The sequence below is a fragment of the Physcomitrium patens genome, chromosome 21, assembly GCF_059467195.1.
Source record: "Physcomitrium patens ecotype Gransden chromosome 21, ASM5946719v1, whole genome shotgun sequence".
NCBI classification, from domain to species: Eukaryota; Viridiplantae; Streptophyta; class Bryopsida; order Funariales; family Funariaceae; genus Physcomitrium; species Physcomitrium patens.
Window position 1 is genome coordinate 15,825,366 of NC_143430.1, and position 22,836 is coordinate 15,848,201.

Below are 22,836 nucleotides of genomic sequence, written 5' to 3' on the forward strand. Positions count from 1 at the left end.
TAACAAAAAATCTTATAAATGCACCAAAGAAGGTTATAGCTTTTAATCGAAAATATCTATCAAAACTAAGATAAAGGATAGGAAACCTTTGTTGTAAAAGAAAAATAATTCAAGAAAGCTTGCATTCTACCTTCTATCCTTGTTTGTAATTTCTATATAATTATAACATTAAAGAGATGGAGAACCAATAACTAGTGGATTCAATTCAAAAACCACCATTTGTTGACTTACTAAATGAGACATTAAGATTACACAGCCTTCAAGATGACATAATAGGGATGAAGACCTTCAAGAACAACATATTCTTCTTTAAATAGATGGCAAGATACAATGCATTTGCTATCACGACCTAAGAAAAGGCTCTCAATGTTTGGTGATTTTATTAGATGTAAGCACAATTCCTAATGGTGTTACATGTTTTATTTGAAAGAAGTTATGAAGGTTTCAACAATGATCAAATTACAAGGTGGTCTTTTTGTCCTAGAATGGAACATTATCAATGGTTGAGAGAACTTATCAACTACTTTCAAAAGAAATAAAGATTAAAGTATGTAGAAAATACAATTTATTGTATCTTAAATTTTTTGATCAAAAAATAATACTTTTTGGAGGCATATTAGATCTTTAAACTCATATTTCTTGACAAAAAAAAAATTAAAAGAATGCTTTCTACCACTTTTTTGATAAATTTTTGAATATCTTTTATACTTTAATAATTTTACAAAGAAAATTAGAAGCAATCTTAATCATATATTTTATTAATGCTAATTCTTGGTAGTTTCTAATTTTATCCTATAATAGAGTCTTAAATATTAATTATAAATTGACTATGTAAAACTTATGATTCTTTTACTTGTATTGCTTGAGTGTTGGTTAATGTGGCTTAGGCACAAAGTTGAAGTTTAGCACATCATGTCTCTTCCTTGGCTTATTAGCTTTCTTCTTTAAAGTCTTTTATTTATATCTTTATTATTTTTTTTTCTTTAACATATACTATCTTAATTAATGATTTGAGTATTTGGATCTAATTTTTGAATATATTAACTAAGGTGGCTATTTAAGCCATTATATCAAATAATTCAAAATAAATATTTTAAAGATGGTTTAATATTACTTGAGCAATATCAAATAATTTAGTAAGAATTACAACTATGATCAATATTGGCCACGGCTTAGAGTATCAAGTTGAAGAACATTTGAATCTACAGCAAAACATATATCTTTGTGATAGCTATTGTTAAGATCTTTATTCACAACTTATTGATTTTTTTGGGTAGCTAGGATGAAAAATAGAGATTAGAAACACAAATACCTATTAGTGTCAAATATCTTATATTTTATTAAACTCATATCTTTCTTTTTAGTTGGTAATAAGGTTTAACCATCATCTCTAATATCTCCTTCTCACTTTTAAAGAATTGGTTATTTTCATTATTATTCAATTAATATACCAACATTATTGTTATCAAAAGAAGATTTTACTTATTAGATTTTTTTAAAATCATATTTTCTATCTTAAAAGATATCTTCTTACTTTTAAAAGGTTGGTAATTTTTTTAAAATCATACTCTTTAGATCATTTTTCCTACCATATCCTTATTATGGAACTATCATAGTATTTTCTATAGTAGTCTATTATAGACATAAATTAGGAAAAAAAATAAGAAGACAATATACTTATGTATTATTATTAAAAAAAATAGACATTAGATAAAATGGAATTAGAATGAGTATTTTCAAATACAAAGAAATTAAAAAATCTTGAACCAAGATTGAAATGTAAGAAAAGTCTTAATAAGATAAGATTAAGAATAACCTAAGTCTTACCTTCATATATACTAGCAACCAAGAAGGTTTTATAGAAGCTTCTTATGGACCACAAGGCTTGTGAACTAAGCACAATATATATTATATATATATATATATATATATATTATATTTTTTAAAATTTTGATTTAAAATTTTGATTAAGTTTTAATTCTCTTCAACTTCACAACATTTAGATTCCTTGTGAATATGTAAAACAAAATTTTAGTGATTTAATAGACTTAAAACCACCAAATTTTGATTTTTTTTTAATTTTAAAAATGGCATTTTAAAACCGTACTGCAAAATTCTATTTTCTTTTTAGAAGCAATTGAACTTGCCAATTCCTTAGTTTACACGTAATCCAAAATAAAAAAAGAGCAGGGCGAAGGAAGATGATGAAAGAGAAAGAGGGGGGGTTGGGATTTGTGTAGGGGGATGAACTGATTAAGCGGGTGTGAGTGCCTGGGCCCATGCCCTGCCGGGACTTTCTCCTTACTCCCTTCCTCCCCTCCCCCGCTCCTCCTCATCACCCCCCTGGTTTGTGTATGTTCCATGCCTGCCTTGGCAACAAGGGTACGAGGAGTGTCGCCTTCAGTGCAGGATCTTCCATCCTATACTATTCCAAAGGATCCTCCTCATCATCCTTCCCTGCCCTCCCGCAACCCTCCCTCCCGCTCCTCCTCCTCCTCCCTCTTTGTTTGTTGATCGGTGTTGCTGTGCTTCGCCTTCACGCCCACTCTACCCTTCTCTCATTTCGTTCCCCGTCCATTCCCCTTCTCCCCACTTCCATCTTCACACACATTTCTTGCTCTCGTGCCTGCGTGCCTCTAAACTTCCCCTCTCCTCCGTAATGACCACTCCCTCGTCCCTGCCTTCCCCTGCCCAAGCCTTGCCCCCACTCTCCCGGATTGGTTCCAACTTGCCCTCTGATCCCGACGACTCTGACCTCGACTCTTCCTTCTTCCTCGTCTCTGGCTCCCCGGAATCCCACGACGACTGGAGCGATGACCACCTCGATTCCAACGACGATTCCGATCACCATGCCCACTCCTCTGATTCCGAGGATACAACGGCTGCAGGGACTTCCAAGCCTAAGAACCACCCTCACAAGAAGCATTCTTTTAATTCCGCATCTGACTATCTCTCCTTCTTTATTGCGCTTCGCAAGGGTTTTTGCTCTCGCAATTTGGACGACAGGTACAATCCCACCGGCCATAACATCAACGTTGTTATTACTAGGTTTCTCATTTCTAATCACCAAGACATCATTAGGTATCAGCTCAAGCATCAGTAATCACCTATATCGTCTAATCCACCTAAAATGCTCCAGAAGCCCTGTTAACCTAAGTATCTGGATTATTAATGTTTGCGAAATTAAATTACATATCTCAACAGGCTTTATGGAGCTCGTGGTATTCAGCATTTATTCTATTATCAAGAGACCTACCTTGTGCTCAATCTTAAAATACAAGACCTTCACATCTTGTGACCCGTATAAATACCGTGGTTTAGTAATCTGTAGGATTCTCATCTTCACACCTATTGGGAGGAATCTTCTTTACAAGTGATTTAAATCTGTGGACCTCCTAAGTTTGAACTACTCCTGCGCAATTTAACATTATACGCACACCTTACCTGCTGTTTGTTTGACTCTGTTGTCGGTTATAGGTCGGCCTAATCACGTGTCGTTTGCTGCTCCAAACATTCTGCCAGAATTGAAATTTATAAATCTCACAATTGTGTCGACAAAGTCAATTCATCTGGAGGAGGTGATTCAGCACAGCAGAAATGGAAAAAAACTACCAAAGCTGGAGTAGGCGGTGCCAGTGAAGGGACTTGCAGCTATCGGGACTTCGAAGTGTACACTCATAAAGATCATGAGGATGATTCCTCATTCAGTGCAATGTTCAAGTGTACCGCAACGGACATTCCCAAAAACCTCCTCAAAAGAGCGAGTCTCTTAGGAAACTCTGACGAACAGGTAATATCTTCACGGTTGGTGGCCGAACATGTTGATTCGTACTCGTATAATTTTGCTGTAGACCTCCGTCTGATACTGAGATCTTGTGGAATATGATCCCTCGCACTGTCTTGATTTTATGTGATTTTTTCACTCAGCATTTGAAAACCTAGTCCAATTATTCGAGGGCACGTTACTATGGCATTAAATCATGTTAATTAATTTCCCACATAGATTTGATTATGGTAAGAAACTTATGAAGTGAAGTTTCTGCAAACTTTTGAGCTGTTTGAATTCGACCTTGTTCAAGCATATTATCCTGGTTTATGTGGCGCAGCGCATGGACGCGCACAAAGTGGATGCTGAGGCCGTGAATGAGAGTGACGAGAACAAGAATGGAAAGGAAGACAGTCAGAAATCTGAGAAGGAAAACGTTGAAATGACAGTGGTCTTAAAGCGTGATGTGAAAGCTCATCTACTGAAGTTGGCAGACGAGCTGCGATTACTACAAAATCCCTGTAAGGATTTTACTCACCAAGAATATGAGGACATCCATGTAGAAATAGGGCTCTCTGATTCACAGACAAATTGTGCAAATCAATCCAAGCTAAGGAACGAGAATTTGAAGTCTATAGAGGACGAACAGATTAGCAGCCACAGTGTAAATTCTGATAAGCAAAGCTGTTGGCGGGAATCCGATTCTAAATGTCAGCACGGCAAGAGTGATTGGAAACATGCTGTGCCAGGTGTGAAACCAACTCTTTTTCAGTTCGTGCAATTGATGAGGTTCTGCTTATTTTGGATCCCAGGTTTTCGAGATTCATTATGCTAGCTGTTATTTTTTGTCTGTCCATTTTCACTTTTATTTTTACTTTTTATAATCTTCACAATATGTCGCTTTTTGTGTTATTTCATGTACATGTGATACAGAGTTGAAGAGGAGCATCCTTTGTACCTTGCCAAATGTTGATGTAGAAATTGCTTTTGAATATTAATCTGCAGATTACTCACCTAAGTCTTTGAAAATTCAAATTCAAGCAGCGTTGATGGTACATTTCTGATTCTAAGCTATATCATTGCATTATGATAAGTCGATGAGTGTCCTCAATTACACTGTCAGAGTTGAGAGATTTCTTGCTGTGTTTTGAAGGGTGGACTCTCAATACAAAGTATGTTGTTCGTTGTACGATTTTGTGTGTGATCGCTTTGTCTCTCCAAGAAATACCAATTATCACGATGCCATCACCTTAAACAGGTGGTCAATATCCATTAGTACGCAGCGAGGTGTTTAGATCAGCTGTCATAGTTATTCTTTTAGAAGCTATATGTGGTTCTCTTAAAATTATCAAGTGTCAGTCTCTACATCTCTATTGCGGATGGTTCCTATCGTTCTGATCTGTTAAAATCACCAAATTCAAGTCCTCAAAGATTATTGTTTTGTGGCAGGACAACAAGTTAGAATCGAAAGAGAAGGGTGCTGTGACTTCGGAGAATGATTCAATTGCGCAACCTAAACATTTGCAAGAGAAATCGACTTCTCTTAGTGATGATTCAAACGAGACAGCAGAGATGACTGATGTGCGAACTTCTTTGGTTAGCTCCAAACCTAAGCTTAACACTCTTAATATTCATGAATGTTTAATATTAATCAGTGACTATTTAATTTGCAGATGCAATCAATATTACAAGCTGTTAAGTCATTTTTCTGTCGTTTATTATAGAATTGTCGGTAGGTATTATGAAGATGTTATTAATTTTTCCTCAGCATAGTTCATAGCACGTTGAGACTAGCCAAGTCAGATCACACAACACATTCTGCTGATGCAGTGCTATTTATAACATGTGAAAAATCTTCTGCACGACATGGGTTAGTGCCGTCTGTTTTTCTGGTAGATAAGTGCCGCAAGTTTATATTGTCTAGTATACGTGAGTGTCCAAAGCTATTACTATCTTGAGGGTTTGCAGTGGAGTTTCATGTTGACTTTCACGTGTTCAATTTGACCTCTCATATGTCCTTATATATTATGGGAGAAAAACATTCACTCTGTCATTCAGGAGAACAAGCGTGCTCAGTCGGAGGTATCAAGTGACGAGTTCAAGTCACAGGATGTGCCTCTTCTTCACATATACATGAAAGAGAAGCACCAACCGGAGATTGTTGCCAAGGAGCCTAAGCACAAGAGCAAGGTTCTTCTCAAACTTGGAAAAATTTGAATTGATATGTCTTGCTTGGAAATGTATCTCTAACTAAAGATTTGCTCCCATTTAGATGAAGTGAAGCAGGGGTATTAAAGCCAACTGCGATCTTATATTAAATCTTTGCAGAGTGAGAAGTAAACTGTAAACATTGATCACATTCAGTACTATTCATGATATTCTGATTTGGGCTCAAAGTATTAACAATCGAGGACTAGGGATTGGGTTTTCTATATTTCTAGTAGTACACATGCACAAACACGATTGCAGATGATGAGGGCACAGGGGATTCTGTGGCAACGCGTTGTGAGATTGTACAGTATAGGTATCAGGTAAATGGGTTCTTCTGTTCTGCTGAAAATTACTTGCTGTGCAGGCTAAGAAGGTTAAAGCCTCAAAAAAGAAGAAGCTACATCTGTTCCGAGATGGTTTTACCCTTCCTTCAGCAACAAAGCCCGTTGGAGATGCCAATTCAGCTCAGCTAATTGCTGGATTTGGAAATGAAGTTCAAGCTTCTAATGCCACAATCAAAATTCCAGTAATTTTTCAATTTCGTTGTATAAAGTTGCTTTACTACGAATGCAATTTCTTCCAATCCAGTTCCTTATGCCTCTCATGCTTAGGTGGTTTTGTACTAACAGATATTAAAGTCCAATTGTGCTGGTTTGAGTGGGTGAATGTGTATTTACCTCATGCATCAGAATCACCTATCTAACTATTATCGGCTGCCGTTGATGACATGATAAATTTGCATGACGTTATAGCATTGTTTGCACTGGTGTTAAAACATTCATTGCACAGCCGAGCATATATTCTCAGTTGTATTTCCAGTTTGTGTAGTATTTTTTCGAATCTACAAAATTTGGTGTTAGGATATCCGCTGTTCCATGACAATGTCATCTCTGCCCTGGTCTCTTAGATTTCGAGGGAAGTTGCGGCAACTGCGGATGATATGCAATCACCAACTAAAGATAAGATGCAGAGTAAGTGGAACATTAATCCTATGGCACATTCTGGTTTTGGTTAGCCTACACAGGTCTTTTCGGAACCGCAGAGCGAAAAAATAAGATTCTCAATAGGGAAAGCTACTATTAGTCATTTCTAAGTCTCAATTCATTGCTACTTTCTGTTGCTTTCTACTTACAAGTCATGTATTTGGATACTACCAGTCAGTGCCAAGAAGAAGGTCGCCGAAGTTATTCTGGGAGACACAACTGAACTATTATCTTCGTCAAAAAGTACACCTACACGTGTTCATCCTATCAAAGCTCGAGCCACAGATGCAAAAGCGTACGACTTTACTCGCGCAGTTGATGTCTCACAAGATGCACTTACGATAGGTCCATCACCTTCTCTTGCCAACAACCTGAGCACGGGAGAAGGGGATTCAACGAAGATACCTGCCACGGAAGGTCGACACCGGGACCAAACATATCAGGGAGCTCAGAATGCTGGATATTCCGAAGAGAAACATGTGAAAGCGATGCTTACACCAACGCTTCCTCAAATATCAAGCAGAAGGTGCTTTCCTCTTTCAGATGTTGGTACTGATACAACATCTAAACTTGCCACAACTTTGAACGAATCTCTCTTGGTGCCAAACCGATCAGTTGCCAGCTCTCTTGCCTCCACAATAAGCCATCCTATGAGCTTCTCTTCAGACGAACCAGAATCCAACTCTGAAACCGTCGGAATTATTCAGGGAATTTTGACACCTGTGGGCAACACCATTAGCACGGCCGGTCCTACACAATCCTCTTTTGTTGAAACACCCTTGACTTCGTATCGTTCAGGAAAAAGAGTTAGGACTGCTGCAGCAGCTTCATCCTGTCCCAGAATGTCGACTACGGATACCAGGAATTCCCATAATTCTAGATTGGTGCAGCAGCCAGTTTCTCAGAATCAAGCCCACGCTTCTAACTCTGTACCAACACTGCCATTGCAGCTGGATATCAACCCTCCTGCTTGGTTCAACGCTGATGGCAGAGCGAACGGCAACTTCCCGCGGGTTCAGTCAGGGACAAATTCTAGGCCCGGTTTCCCATTCCCAGCCGTTTCAACTACTTCACCATTTTATGGCCAGGTAACCGCGGCCTTATATCTTCAGAACTCTGATGCTTTGGTAACAGTTGTATGTGGTATTCTGAAGTCGGCGCTCGTCAGGCACACGTACACAGCCGGAGTTGGGCATTGAGGTGTGCCATCAGAGCATTGTGATTCTGTACATGATGTCGCCAGTCTGATTCGTGAGAGCAGAGTTGAACGAGAGAGAGAGAGAGAGAGAGAGAGAGAGAGAGTAGATGCTTACACGTTTGCATGTTGAGCGATGAGACAGGGGTCGTCTGCGATTTCTGGGAGACTAGCGACTTCGGCAGCAGATGACGTATCCAAAGGTGAAAACTACATGCACTTCGATTACAACATATGTTGTTTTGATGCACCGTTCCATGAATGATAGTAGCACGAAAGACCTATTGTAGGTGCTTCTTCTGAAGGATCTGAACGAAGATGCCTTCACCCTCCTGGAGCAGAAAAGAACTTAATGTAGCCCAGTTTCCTTCCAGTTTCTAGTTAATTTCACGACTGTTAGTTGTTACGTAACTGCATGTCTGCTGTACAGACAGCTGGAGTAATCTACGTGCTAATGTTCCAGAAAGTGGTCAAGTGAATGTACCCCTCGAACCTGTGTTGCCATTGGCAACAGCACAACTGTTTTCTTTTCCATCTTCAATAGACAACGGTGGAGTAAAATCTGTTTGGCCAGGCGTTACTCCAACTGGGTTCGCAAGAAAATTGCCTGAGCAAACGGCAGCGCCATCTCCCATGGTTCTTTGGCCGCATCTATATCCCAGAGTAAGCATCTTTTCGATTCGGATTCGATGATGTGTGCATGAAGCAACGTAATTCCAAATCCGTCTCGTTCACAGATGATTAAAATGATCAGAATTGCAAAGTGGTGCACTAGCAACTCTGCAACCCATCAGTACGAGTAGGTGTAATAGATAATGTTTCTCTGGTTTCAGTGTAGATCTCTCTACTAAAGATTGAGATCACTGATACAAGCTATTTTGAGATGCAGTCATCTTCTACTGACAACGCCAAAGCAAGTACCCTGCACATGGAGACTGGAGAAGGTAACAACCCTCAATCTGATATGGGTGCAAGACTGGATTCCGAGTCAGAGGTGCTAAGCTTTTCACCACTTCCTGAATGTGGAGTTCGAAGCACAACACAAAGGCCGAAACTAGCGTACAATCCACTAGCTGCAGAACAGGATCGGCAACGACAACTTTTAGAGGCGTTAAAGCCTCCAGGGTGGTCGACATTGTCAACTGAACATGATTTTCATCAGAACATACAGTATGGAAACAGTCAAAGGTTACAGGACAACCAATTTTTTTCTCCTGCATCATTGCCTCAAAGGTTCGAGCAACTGAAGCTCAATAATATGAATGGAGCCATGTCTTTCCAATCATCAGCAACAACTCCAACCCAGTTTCCCTTACAATATCAGGTTAGTTTCATGCCACTTACCACATGGTTATCAACATTTTGGCATCGATGGATCAGCAGCCAGTTATACGAGGCTCATGGGCGATCAGCCCTGCTTGAAACTTAGATCATGACTATCCTTCCACAAACTCGAGTATTGGGTATTCAGGAATAGTGTGGACGTCCAGGTTGGTGATCTTGGTTCTTATCCGTTATTTCACTGTGTCTGAGTACTCCTATTTTTTCCTTGTATGTGCACAGATGGACCATGCTCTTCCTGACAGCCTCAGAAACGACTTTGGTCTCACCAGGTTAGGCAGCACACACACTTTTTCAGCCAGGAAGGAAGAGCCACACTTGGTGCATCCACCAGCAACTGCCTCGGAGATGGTGACAGGAGCTGTAAACCTTGATCAATCACACCTATGCTGCTACTGCTTCACAAGGAGGGCTGAGCACCTAGTTATGGATTGCCGTGAGTTCGAGAGCCCATCTTCTGAGATTCCTAGCTGGTGAAATTCGTAAATCAAGTTTGGGTCATTTGTCAGGAAACAAACTCTGAGAATTAACACCTAGGAAACGTGTCATGTGACGCAGAACATTTAGGCCCTTGTTTGGAATGCGCGGCGAGCATGAAGATAGAGTACTGCAGGCAACCGAATTGTCTGACAAAAGTCACAAAATTGCTTCGTTATTTTCTGTGATCTTCACCACTGCACTATTGCACTCGGAGCTAAGGGCTTCGTGCAGCATCAACGGGTTATTATTGTATTACATGTCCCACCAACGGAGAAAACTCTTTCTTTTACGGGCCGGACAGTATGATCAGCTTGTGAAGTTGTGAGGAGGGTTGGCAATCGGTTTGAAAATGGTCAAACCGGTTTGGGTTTTGTTGGGTCGGTTTCAAACCGGCTGGCAGAATCCTTAGATGGTTTGGAACCAAATTGACCCCCCGTGGAGAACGGGGTTTGAACCGGTTTACAACAGGTTCTGAGGCACAAGCCTGTGTTTGTTAGTTATTTTCTACATTAAGCCTCATTGTTGCTGGATAGATCAGTGTGCAGCAGAACCGTGTGGACATGATGGAGTGATCTCTGCACATTCATCTGGCTTGTACACGAGATGACCGATCGCTTTTGGTGCTACTAATCGATCGACTTTGGTGCGGGTGTAGTTGTGAGAGAGTTGCTTCAGGTCAGGGCCGAGGATAGTGGGCGACGCAATACAAGAGATTCTCCAACACTATGTCAAAGGTGTCTTTGAAGGGTGCGATATCTGCGCCACGCTCCCCTTGGACGATTTTGCGGGGGAGATGTAGTGTTGCGGGGGAGGTGCTTGGGATACTGCAGATACGCCGTGGAGGGGTGAAATAGGACAGGAATGCAGCCAGCAACGAGAGAGTCGAACTCGGAGCGGCGAGTGGGGCTATCGCCGGGTGGTTGCATGCAGAAGTGGGATGTGAGGAAGACCTTGGTGACGTGCGCTGGTATCAACTTGTACTTGACAAATACTAGCAAGCTTTTGTGGCGTTCGCATTCTAGGAAGTAGCAGCCTCTGTGTGCTGATGCGGTGTAGCACCGTTGCGGCAACTTTACAAGTGAAATGTTGGTGCAATTGTCAATCAATTATTCATTCTGCTTCGCTTTTGTGATCTGGTGCTACCTGAAATTGTTGTGGCAAAGTTATCAATTCTTCCTGGAATTGATACAAAGATGTATCAATCTTTGCAACCGAGTATTTGTTCATCCTGAATGACAAGCGCTTTCCATTCTCGATTGGTGGCTTCTCGGATGACATGGTTCTGAACGATGAGCTTCTCTTTTTCCAGACTTGCAGGATGTGATGATGTTCCCAGGATGGATGAGGTTAGTTGGGATTTGCGGAATTCGATCACTTGACCAGGTGTGTGATTGTATAATAGATTGCAACATTTTGCAGTGAAATAGTGGGAGAAGTAAGGTCGGTACCATTTCGTCAGATCACAAACATTGCACAAGCAGTATTTGCATTGAGAATAATCATTTTGTAGTGTATTTCACCAAAATTGAAAGTTGATTTAATATTCATCAAAGTTAGAGAATGTTGCATTTCACAAATATTCAGAATTGCACGATAATTAAATCAAGGCTGAGCTTGATATTCTTTGATGATAAATCTTTGTTGAGAGAATGTGCACGTACTTTAAATTACTTCACTTAATTTCATTGAGCAATTGTTGTAAATCCCATTGTGTGTCTTAATTGAAAACAATCAGTTGCAACTATTGCATGTGCACTAATGAGATAAAATACAAGAATAACCAAACTAGGTATAAATGTTGAGGTAAATATCAAAATTTTAGTATCTTTAAATGGTGATAAGAAGTTGAAAAAATCTTCTATTGCAAATCATAGCTTGAATGGAATTTTACAACTTATATCACTAAAAAAAAAATATCACAAAAGAAGTATAGTCTTTGTGGTAATATTGAATTTGATGCAAGAATTCTTCTAATAGTTTTTTAATTACAAATAGTACGTGATACCATTGCCTATGTACTATTTTAATATGTTTCAAAATCCAACTCAAGCATCTTAATTGTTATTTTAAAACTTGTCAAAAGATCTTGTAGTTTTGAAAATTCTGCAATTTTTTTTCATCAAATCAAACAACATGCCAATAAGCACATAAAAAATGACTATTGTTTTAATTCTTTTTTCATAGTTAGTTGTAGAAAATGAGCATACCAACATTGCAATAATACAAATTAGACAATACCAATTTTGAGATAAGGTTTTAAAATTGAATGCATATCAATGATAGTTTAAAGATTATTATGTAAAGAATTCATCAAGGATAGATGAGTGATGACATTATTAGCAATGATTATCCACATTAATCTAAGAAGAGTCGATTAATGTTTAAAACTATTTTAATAAAGTGAAAAACTAAAAATTTAATAGAATGTGGATAGAATACATAGATAAAACTTATAATAACAAATATATGCTCTAAACATCAATAATGTAGTATAAAGTTACAAACACGTATTTTTGCTTTGCAAAAAACGTTTACATCGGTCCAACTCATGCATCAATTGACCAATTTTTTCTTCAATTAGCTCTTTTAATTTCAACAACTTCATAAAACAATTTTAAATTTTATTATAAATTGAAATTAGATACTTTGATCAAAGAAAACAAAAAACATAAAGTCATTTTGCTTAAGGACCAAAAGTTGTATATATTAAATGATCCAATTGGTCATCCTTGCATCTATATTGAACTTGTCAATAGGAGTAAATATGACAATTTCCGATGTTGCTTATAGTTCATGATGATGTAGCATCTTCAATGTCTTGGTTGTCTTTCTTGAGCAATGATATGTTCTTATTGTCATTTATTGCAAATTGAATCATAATCAATTTGACACTAATTACTAATCACATTAAAAAAAAAAATTATTAAAAACTATTAATATTCTTTTTTCAAAGAAGAAGAAACAACAATCCCTAACTACTTTGTGACAATTAATCTGTTATTATAGGTTTGTATCTTGCAATGAAATTGTCACCATAAAGAGCCATAAACCATGTTATTTTTACAATGGATACCTTTGAATAAACATATCTGTTCTTTTAAGAACTAACAAAAACTAGTTACATAATTTAGAGCTCAATTTCCATGTAGTGGAAGTACATGGCAATCAGATCTTCCAAAACTTGTTGGGGGACTCGAGCATTCATGGGGGTCGAAAAATTCTCCTTAGGAAATCAGAGTTTATTAAGCTTATCAAGTTCCAGTGTTCTTTCTTGTTTTATGAACCTCACCCTTAATTTCAACGTTCTTTATTGTCTAAATAAGGCAGTCCAGAATGTGCTTAACAGTATGTTTATCGAGGATATTTAAGTCACAGTAAGTATTGATACAGTAATACTGGCCGGAGCAGTGACGACTTGAGCAAGCATTCAACACACATACTGATCTTAGCATTTCAACACAGCCAGTGTTGTTCCTAGTGTTTCACCTGGAGCCTCCATCGCTTAAAGAACACTGCATACTCACGTTCAATTAGTTAGATGACAAACCAAATCAAGTGGCTATTCAGATGCATGAGAATCAGATCACAGAACGCCTAAATCAAATCCAGGCCTAATGTTATGCCAACAAGGCTGTCTACTGGAAGGTTGCAAAATGCCCATTCCAGAGATAGATGAAAAAATGTTTGTTCTTCAACTTTAAAAATTATGCATTCATCTGTGGATGTAGATAATTTGTACAAGACAAAAACATGGTGAGATTACATCCGAAGATTCAACCCTAGTATGACTAACTTGTGCTCTCTTAATCTAAAATTTGGCTCAAGCTTGATTATCATGACTGGTGATATCATATTGGCTCCGTCGAAGTCACTTGTAACATATTGTTTATGCACTGTGATGACCTAATAATGACATAGCTTAAATTCTGAGGAGGAAGTGTAAGTGTTGACAACCTTTCAATAAGAAGAACTGATTTACTAAGGGTCTCAATCACATCTAAAACACTTGCATCGTGCTCTTTGGAATCAATGTATGATCACAGTCAAGAATCATGGGTATCCTGCCATAACACGCAACGCCCAAACTTTTTCTTCATTCTAAGATAAACATCTACATACCTAAATTCACGCTGTTCACATTGCAAGGTTACACAACTCGCACCCAATTCTTCGCTCCGCTCCAGATGGATCAAGTTCACAGACGGCATTCATGACTCCGCCACTTGCACCACAACATCATAGTGACAGAATTTTCATTCTACAATATAAGCCCCAAGCGAGAGAACTGCAAATCTACGATGGTGTGTGGACTCTGGGATGGTGTGAGCACTCTGCACAGTTTAAATAAGAGGGCCTTGTCATGAATTGCGAATCATGAATTGTTTATGAATGAATCGGGAGTTGTAACAGTGTGCTACATCCTGAAACTGTTTCTTACCGGTTTGACAAACGTGTCAAACTGATTAAGTCGGTTCACCGGAACCTGATTCAACCAGTTTGGTTAAAACTGCTGCCATACCTAGTTGTGAGTATGGTGTGGTCAAGTTTAGCAATGTAGGCCGGCTCATTGTAACCCATGAAACCATTATTTACATCTTAATATAACTTAATTCAAATTGTATTAGATCTAATTGAATCTTGCTTAAGTTTGAAGATAATCATTAGATTTTGTAGTTTAATTCTAGTAGCTTCTATGTACAACAAATCAGCTTTAATTTATTTTAACACATTCTAATTTAAACCAAATTAAAGTAACATGATGTTCAATTTATAGTAGATTTTTGTTAAACCTAAATCTATTCTTAACATGATTTTAATTTTAATGTATGTTGTTTTGTGATTATAGATGAAATTTCATCACATCTGTAAATTATTATAATTATTCCAATATTTTGTTCTAAAATAATCTTTTTTAATATGTAATTAAATTTAAATAAAATAGATTAAAAACTAGACCACTAATTAGCTACATGTTGTACATATTGGCCACTTGTGGTATAAGTTAGCCATATGGCACATATATAAGAAATTTGTCTTATAAGCTAGACATATATCTTGTAAGTTAGATGCATATTAAAGGTTTTATAAAATATATATGTAAAGGTAAGACTAAAGGCTTTGTTATTCTTATTAACCTTTTTCTTGCTTCTAGTCTAGTTTCAAGAGTTTATAGCTTTCTTGTATTTAACAATGGCCATTTTAATTTCTTCTTAAATATACTTATTTTTTTAATTTCATAATAAATGTCTTACAAAAATTGACATAATACAAGATTAGAGTTGTTGTAAAAGTTGTCTTCAAAGCTTCAAATATTAATTCAACTTCTTTGTTCCAATCAAGTTTGTTTTTACAAGTTAGACTTGTAAGTAGAGTTGCAACTTATAAAAAATTTATTATAAAGATTCAATAGTAATTAATAAATTCTAAAAAATATTGAATGTTTCTTATTATTTTTAAAACCATTTAATCCATGATAGTTTGAACTTTCTTAGAATCCATCATAAAGCCATTATTTGAAATGATATATCCTAAAAACTCAACACAAGTTATATAAAATAGATACTTTTTAATCTTATCATATAGTCTTATATATTTAAGTTTTTGTAATATACAACAAATATGAAGTTTATTCTCTTCTATGTTTTTAGAATAGATTAAAATATTTTTAAAATAATAAATAAAAAATCATCTAAAAACTCTAAAAATAGAATAATTTTATAGATAACATCTTTACAAGACAAAAGATGAGCATATAAATATATATATATAAATATATATATATATGAGCTTAGTTTTTTTTTTATTAAAGTTATTTTATGTTTTTTTAATATATTTTTTATTTAAAAAATAAGTTGAGGTTTTGAATCTAATAAGAAAAAGGCTTTTGATTTTTAGGTCTTAAAAAGAATAATCAATCATAAAAGAAGATGAGGGTTTTAAAAAAAGAATAAAACTTTTACTTGGTATTGTACAAGATTCCAATTGCACAATTTTTATTGTAATTAGATAAATTTATTTTTTAATATATTATCTTTTTTGATAATTATACTTCTAATTTTGTGGTTGTATTTTTATTTTTGACAACTTGGAGTAGTATGATTAGATTCTCTATGATATAAGCACAATTCTTCTTAACAATAATAATTTTTTTCTTGCTTGGTATAAATTTTAAAATGTATTGCATCAATTTGTATAGGTTCTAATCTTAATGAATAATTTTTTAAAACTTAGGAGTATAACAAATATAATTAAAATTAATAAATATTTAGATAAAAATAAATAAAAATAGGTAAATTATAAATCTTGTGGAATATTTTTAAAAGCTTGATAGACATGGATTTGATTTTATATGTCATTGTAAGTGATTGATATATTAAAAACATAGCCAATACATTGACCATATATTGCACATGCTAGCAAATTGTGGTACAAGTTGTTATGTGGCACATATATTAAAAAAATTGTATTATAAGTTAGGTACATATCTAGCAAGTTGGACATATGTTGGAGGTCTTATAAAATATTTCCATGTAGCTCCTCATTAGATAGTATATATAGAAGCAAAAATAAGGCCTTTTTTATTCTTATATATATATATATACTTTATCTTAGCTTGGCTTCAAGAATTTCTTGTTTTCTTGTCTTTGATAATAACTATTCTTACTTTTATATTATACTATCTTTAAATAAACATCTATTCTTTTCTAATGACACAAAACTGTATTGATTCTTTGATTATTTTTAATTATTATCCATTATAGTTTGATAAGACTATTAATTTTCTATTCTTATTTTATTTTAGAAATAAATAAATAATTCCATTTTTTTATTTTATTTCAAAGAAAGCAAACTAACTTCTTTTAAATTAATATATATATATATATATATATATATATATTAAAGATTGATTCTCTTCTATAAGACAATCAATTAGTATTCTTTATAAAAATTTTTATTCATAATTTTTACAAAAAATAAATATTTGGTCAATTCTTCAATTGAAAATTTATCTAATTCTTAACTTAATTTCATTTAAGTTTTAATTTTTTTCAACCAATATTCAATAAATTCTAAATATTTGTTCCTTAAATTGTTTATCATCTTGAGATTTATTATTGAAGGGTTTTCATATTGTTTGAATGTTGCTCATAAGGATTAATACTACAACAACTTATAAACTGCAAAAATAAGATCAATTTTTTTATATCTACCAAGATCAATTGCCTTCCTTAAAAAAAAACTTTCTGATCAAAAGATGGAATTGGCAAATAAATTTAAATTTGATAGCCTTCGAATTTACAAAGAAAGTTAAACTGCTACAACTGAAGTTGAAATGGCCAATTCTTCTTTTAAATTTTTCTCTGCTTAATATTGAAAGTACATCTTTTGATGTCTTTCCCTACTTATAAGAGCTTTTTTATACACTAAATAGTAGTTGTATATAATCCTTGATTGGACTTGATCTTTGTGCAATTATCAAAATATTTAGTTAATTCAAATATATGTTTTATCATCAAAATTCTGATTGCAGCTTTTTACATAAATAATACCTTACTAAAAATCTTTTGCCTACTTACTTAATTTTAATGGAATATATTTAGAACTTGCATATTAAAAGGCCTTAATTTCAAATATAAGTATAAAATTAATTTAAGTAATTTTTTTGTAGTTACTTATAAAGATATAAACCAAATCAAATATTTGAAAAAAAAAATCTTTAAAAAGATAAATGAAATATCCATCATAATTAAAGTAATCTATTGAGATGATAGTTGATGTGTGAAGAACATATATCCAAATTCTGTTAAAGAAATGATGGTAGAAAACTTCTACAACTTTTTTTGAGGCCACAAAAATCTAAAAAATCTTCCAAATAAGGTATACTTGATAATTCACAACTTTCAGCTCAAAGAAGGCTGAAGACTATTTGAGACCAAGCCATCATTCTTTGGCAATGATTTTTTGCAATCAAGTCAAAGATTACAAAGCTTAGACAGGATAAAACTTCTATATTTACAATAAATATCACAATCAACTACTATCTATGTTTCTAAATTCCAAAGCCTTATTTGTGACATTGTTTTGATGTAGGCCATTTAATGATTAAAATTTATATAATTATGTACATTTATTATTAATTTAAGTTTATAATTGGACTAACATAAGTCTGATATTTATATATTTATTATTATTTTTGTTAGAGAATTAATTCAATTGGACACTAGATTGATAGTTGAGACGACTCCATTAATTGTATTAAGATAATAATTACATTAGAATTAGGTTAGGCAATAGAGGCATGAAGATGAAGGTATGCTATTTAATTGATAAAAGAAGAGTCTTTGTTTGACTGATTCTGGAAGAATTGTGAGCACAATTAATAATTCTATTCATTAGTTATAATCACTTTTGTGATTTTTAACATATTTTTATTAACTTTAATGCTAATACGATTAACTTATAGATCCAAATTAGTTTTTTTTTAGTTAATTATGACTTTATTTTCATTTTTAGATTATTAATTAGATATATGATTTTAATTATTAAATTTTGTGATTTTTTAAAACTCTAAAAATAGTAAGTTTAGAAGGTCTATGATTCTTTTGCTTGCTCTAGTCTAAATTCTCTTTTAAAGCTAAAATTAAAATTTTAATAGAATTTCTCTTTTAAGTCCTAGAAATCATATCTTGAATTAATCCACAATCTTAATTTTCAACTCCAAGGCTAATTCCTAATTTGACTATTGTTAAAAAACTCCTTAAGTCTAATTTCTCTATCTTCCTATTTAATTTTTAAGATTTTTTTTTAAGCTTAAATTTTATGCCGCAATTTAAATGGATTAAAAATATAAAGTCTAATTTTTAAATTAATGATGATTTTTGGAAGATGGAGGTGAGTCAATTTTTGTGGTGGAATTCCTCTCTTAGTGATTTTAATCACTATTTGGAGTTGAAAATTAGAAAAAAAGAAAAAAAATCACAAGTGTATTAATTCAAGGCCAAATTGCAATTGGATCTTGGATTTGCTAAGAGTTTATGTTTAAGGGAGTTTAAATTGAATAATAGTGATCATAATGGCTTTGATGGTAAGAATCCTTATTGATCTCTAAGTAGACTAAGTAAAATTAGAATTATAGTTGGAACTTAAAACTAAATTAGTAAATTAATTAATTTTTATGATTTAGAACTTAGATTTGGGCTTGTGAATAGTCAAACTTAAGGTAAAAATATGTTTTATAAAAATTGATGGTGTTATTTTTAACAAAAAGATATTAGTTTTTGAGTTATAGGCATTTCTAGCCTTAAAATTGGATTTAGACTTAGAATGATTGTAGACCCTTGATCTTGATTAGGAGTTTTTTGATTTGGATGATGGAGATGTGGCCACCACCTTTGGGCCTCCTCCCACCTGGTTAAGAGGGCATGGGTGGCCGAGCTCTCTCTCTCTCTTCCCCCTTTTGTAAGGCGAAGCCTTGCCAAATTGTTTCTAGGCTTTAATTGAAGGAAATTTTTTCCTACCTTGTTACTACCTTGGTATTTTTTCCTCTCAGTCACTCAATTTTTTATGCTTTTGAATAATATTTGGTATTCATATTTTTCTAATAACTAAATTTTAAATGAAATAAGCCACAAGTAATTTGAAGCTCGGACAAAGTTTTGGCATATTTCCAAGTGGTAGGGGGTCCATTGCGCTTGGCAGCATAAGAACATCAACTTCAATTTTTTTTAACTTGGTGACTTCTAACTCAACTTTCATGTGACTTACTATTATGAATTAAATTTGAAGTCTAATTTATTAATAAATTTTATTCTTTAACTTCTAAGTTATAAATGCTTTTTGATGATTTTTAGAGAGAGGATTGATCTGCTACCTCAATAGTTTAGAACAGTTAACTTTGGAAAAACGTAGCTCAGTACCTACTGGTTTTTTGTCATTGAATCTTATTTTAAAAAGAAGCTTGCTAAGTATTCTTTTAGGAAAAAATTAGAGTTATTAACTTTGAATCACTAACCAACTTTTTGTGAATTTTTAAGTAGAAGGGAACTACTACCAAGGCAACCCAAGTGGCTCTACTTAGAAAAAACCATATCTCAAGCACTTCGGATTGGATTACTACAATATTTTAAAAAATAGAAGCATATTAGAGTGAACCTTGATTACACCAAAATTCACATGCATTGGAGTTTCAAAGAATTTTTGGTGAATTTTTGAATGGCAAGGGTGGATGCCTACAATTTGACATACTCAAGGTATGTTATTGATTCCTCTCTAATCATCCTCTAATCACATTTATTTAGCACCTAATCTACTATTTTAATTCTCACTCTTCTTATTATCATTAATTAATATTATTTTATAATTTTTAAGAACTTTTTTCTCATTTCAATAATTAATGGTAAAGTTTTATCTTTTCATCTATCTTTATCTTTAAAAGATAAAAGAAAAAAAATTAACTTTAACTTTCTAATTTTACCTTTTACTTTTAATCTTAGTTTATAACTTTTGCTTTTTATTTGTAACTTTTATTGTGGTTATTTTAAATTCTTCATTCAACTTTTAATTATCAATTTTATTTTATTTTATTTTATTTTATTTTTTATTCATAGTTTTCAGAGTTTAAGCTTGATCAAGTACACCTTGGAAGCAATTAAATAATTAGACTATAACGTTTAAGAAATCATAAAAATTATATACTTGACTTATTGTGCTTGTTTGAATTAATTATGATTATTATTTCATTTATTTATTTTGATTTCAATTAATTAATTAGTTAATTAATTTATTTTTTATCTATGATTTAAGTACCCACATTGGTTAATATTCAATTTTAATCTAAGAACAATGGAATCAAATTGGACTTTAGTGAGGGGAAAAAATATCGCTCGTAGTAACAATTGGATCAAATGAAATAGAGTCTTTATTTGACTAAGTAGTGGCTTCTCATTGAACCAAGCAAGATTTTTTATAACTATGGTATAGCTCTACATTAGATTTACCTTGTGAAGACTTCTTGTAGTGGCCAAATTAGTGGTAGTTTTTTATTAAACAGGTCTTATGCTTGAGGATAGTCAAATAGTTTTAGAATTTGAAATTGAATGTGGTGAGTTGAAAAAAAAGTTCCTTGCAATCATAAAAAAATAGAATTGTGGCCATATTAAAAAGATTCAAATCCTATTAATATCTCTTTTTTGTTCACGACTCATAATTTAAATGATTTGAAGTTTATTAAAGAAGAGATTTATTAAGAAAAAAAATCTAAACTAATAGTGAAGTAGATGAAAAAAAATTCTAAAAATTAAGAATTGTTTTTACAACCGAATTTATTCTTGTTCAATGAATTCTTTATTTTTGGAATCTTTTAAAAAATCAATTGTTGCACTTAATGACTTAAGCAATAAATTATTTTAACAATTTTTTTTTAATATCATTAAGAATAAATTATAAATATCAATTTTTAATTTACATCAAATTTGATTTTTAGGACTTCATCATTCTAATCTATATTATCATGAGTATTTTTGTGCATTTGGTAAGCATGAAGCTTTTTTTATAATAGTTGTTAATACTATTGTAGATCTACTCCATCTCATTACCAACTCTATGTGCTATTTTTTTTATATGTAGTAAAGATATGAATTTTAAAAAACCAAAAGGTTAATATATTCTTAAGATACTTGAAAAGAATAGATAATCTCTCAAAGATAGTATAATATTGAATTAAAATGGCTATTGCCAAAGATAAAAAATTAAAGTCTCTTGAAACAAGACTAAAAATAAGAAAGACGTTGAAAAGAATAAATAAGACTTTATTCTTGCTTCTATATATACTATCTATTTAAAAGCTATATGGTAATATTTTATAGGATGTCTGATACATGTCTAACTTACAAGACAAGTTTCTTATATGTATACCACATAGTTAGTTTATATCACAAGCTAACAAGTAAAATACATGGCTAACTTATTGGCCAAATTTCTTACCTACTAATCAATTATAAATATATTTAAAATCAAATCTATGTTACTGAAGCTTCTAAGAAGCTTTGCTATAAGATATCTTCAAATCTACATGCATTTATCTTCTACCTAATACTTTTTATCTATGTAAATATATATATCTATAATTTTTTTTTCTGCTTCTTTTATTTTAGAAATGAGTTCCACAAGGAGTAGTGATCACATGTTGACAAAGCTTAAGATATGACAAATTTTATTTTTTGCATACTATAATCTTTGTTTCATTTGAAGTGGTTGATAAGTCCTCTTAGCAATTAATATTATATCATATTAAGAAAAAAAGACCACCTTAATATTTGATTATTATTGAAGCTTTTATAACTTCCTTTAAATAAAATATTAAAATATTTTCAATGATGGTTACTACCTCGAATAAAATTATGAAATATTGAGAGTCTCTCTCAAGGTTGTGATACCAAATATATTTTATTTTACCATTTATTGAAAAAAGAATATGTCACTCTTCAAGATCTTCATATTAAAGATAAAAAATTAATGAAGAAAAATAAAGAAGTAATTTTTTTAAAGAAAAAAGATGACAAAATAGAAACAAGAAAGTATGTATATTCAAAAGAAACTAAAAGGACTATTTCCAAAAGACAAAAAAATTAGAGATCCTTGAAACTAAATCAAAAGAAATATTAGAATTAATAAGAATAAAAAAAGCTTTACTTTTGCCTCCATATATACAATCTATCTAAAAATTGCATAGAAATATTCTATAGGACCTTTGATACATGTTTAATTTATAAGACACATGTCTTAACTTGTAAGGCAAGTTTTCCATATATATGCCACATGGTTAACTTGTACTACAAGCTATCAATACTCATGATACTGTT

At 33.2% G+C, this 22,836-nt stretch overlaps 1 protein-coding gene and 2 long non-coding RNA genes across 4 annotated transcripts; 2 read left to right on the plus strand and 1 right to left on the minus strand.

Moving 5' to 3' along the window:
• Positions 1-2,275: 2,275 nt before the first annotated feature.
• On the plus strand, positions 2,276-11,108 carry LOC112274215 (uncharacterized). Its single transcript, XM_024503487.3, has 14 exons — positions 2,276-3,006; positions 3,523-3,790; positions 4,107-4,515; positions 4,772-4,818; positions 5,216-5,362; positions 5,825-5,956; positions 6,342-6,503; positions 6,885-6,948; positions 7,135-8,048; positions 8,301-8,358; positions 8,586-8,818; positions 9,045-9,479; positions 9,719-9,932; positions 10,055-11,108. The coding sequence occupies exons 1-14, from the start codon at positions 2,660-2,662 to the stop codon at positions 10,159-10,161; spliced, it is 3,537 nt and encodes a 1,178-aa protein (XP_024359255.1). The 5' UTR covers positions 2,276-2,659; the 3' UTR covers positions 10,162-11,108.
• LOC149986776 (uncharacterized) lies at positions 10,802-11,555 on the plus strand. The gene is made up of 2 exons (XR_016499672.1): positions 10,802-10,943; positions 11,286-11,555. It is a non-coding gene; the product is annotated as an uncharacterized LOC149986776 (long non-coding RNA).
• Positions 11,556-12,882: 1,327 nt separating this feature from the next.
• On the minus strand, positions 12,883-14,453 carry LOC149986777 (uncharacterized). 2 transcript variants are annotated; one of them, XR_016499673.1, is made up of 2 exons: positions 14,096-14,453; positions 12,883-13,488 (listed from the first exon to the last, which is right to left on the minus strand). It is a non-coding gene; the product is annotated as an uncharacterized LOC149986777 (long non-coding RNA). The 2 variants fall into 2 exon arrangements; XR_016499674.1 differs by having other exon boundaries at positions 13,931-14,453.
• Positions 14,454-22,836: the final 8,383 nt, after the last annotated feature.

Bases quoted from the DNA above. Each gene is read 5' to 3' on its own strand.
- LOC112274215 (XM_024503487.3), top strand. From the start codon at position 2,660: ATGACCACTCCCTCGTCCCTGCCTTCCCCTGCCCAAGCCTTGCCCCCA. The intron at 4,819-5,215 runs GTACATTTCTGA...GTTTTGTGGCAG, and splicing joins AAATTCAAGCAGCGTTGATG to GACAACAAGTTAGAATCGAA. The intron at 8,049-8,300 runs GTAACCGCGGCC...GCGATGAGACAG, and splicing joins CTTCACCATTTTATGGCCAG to GGGTCGTCTGCGATTTCTGG.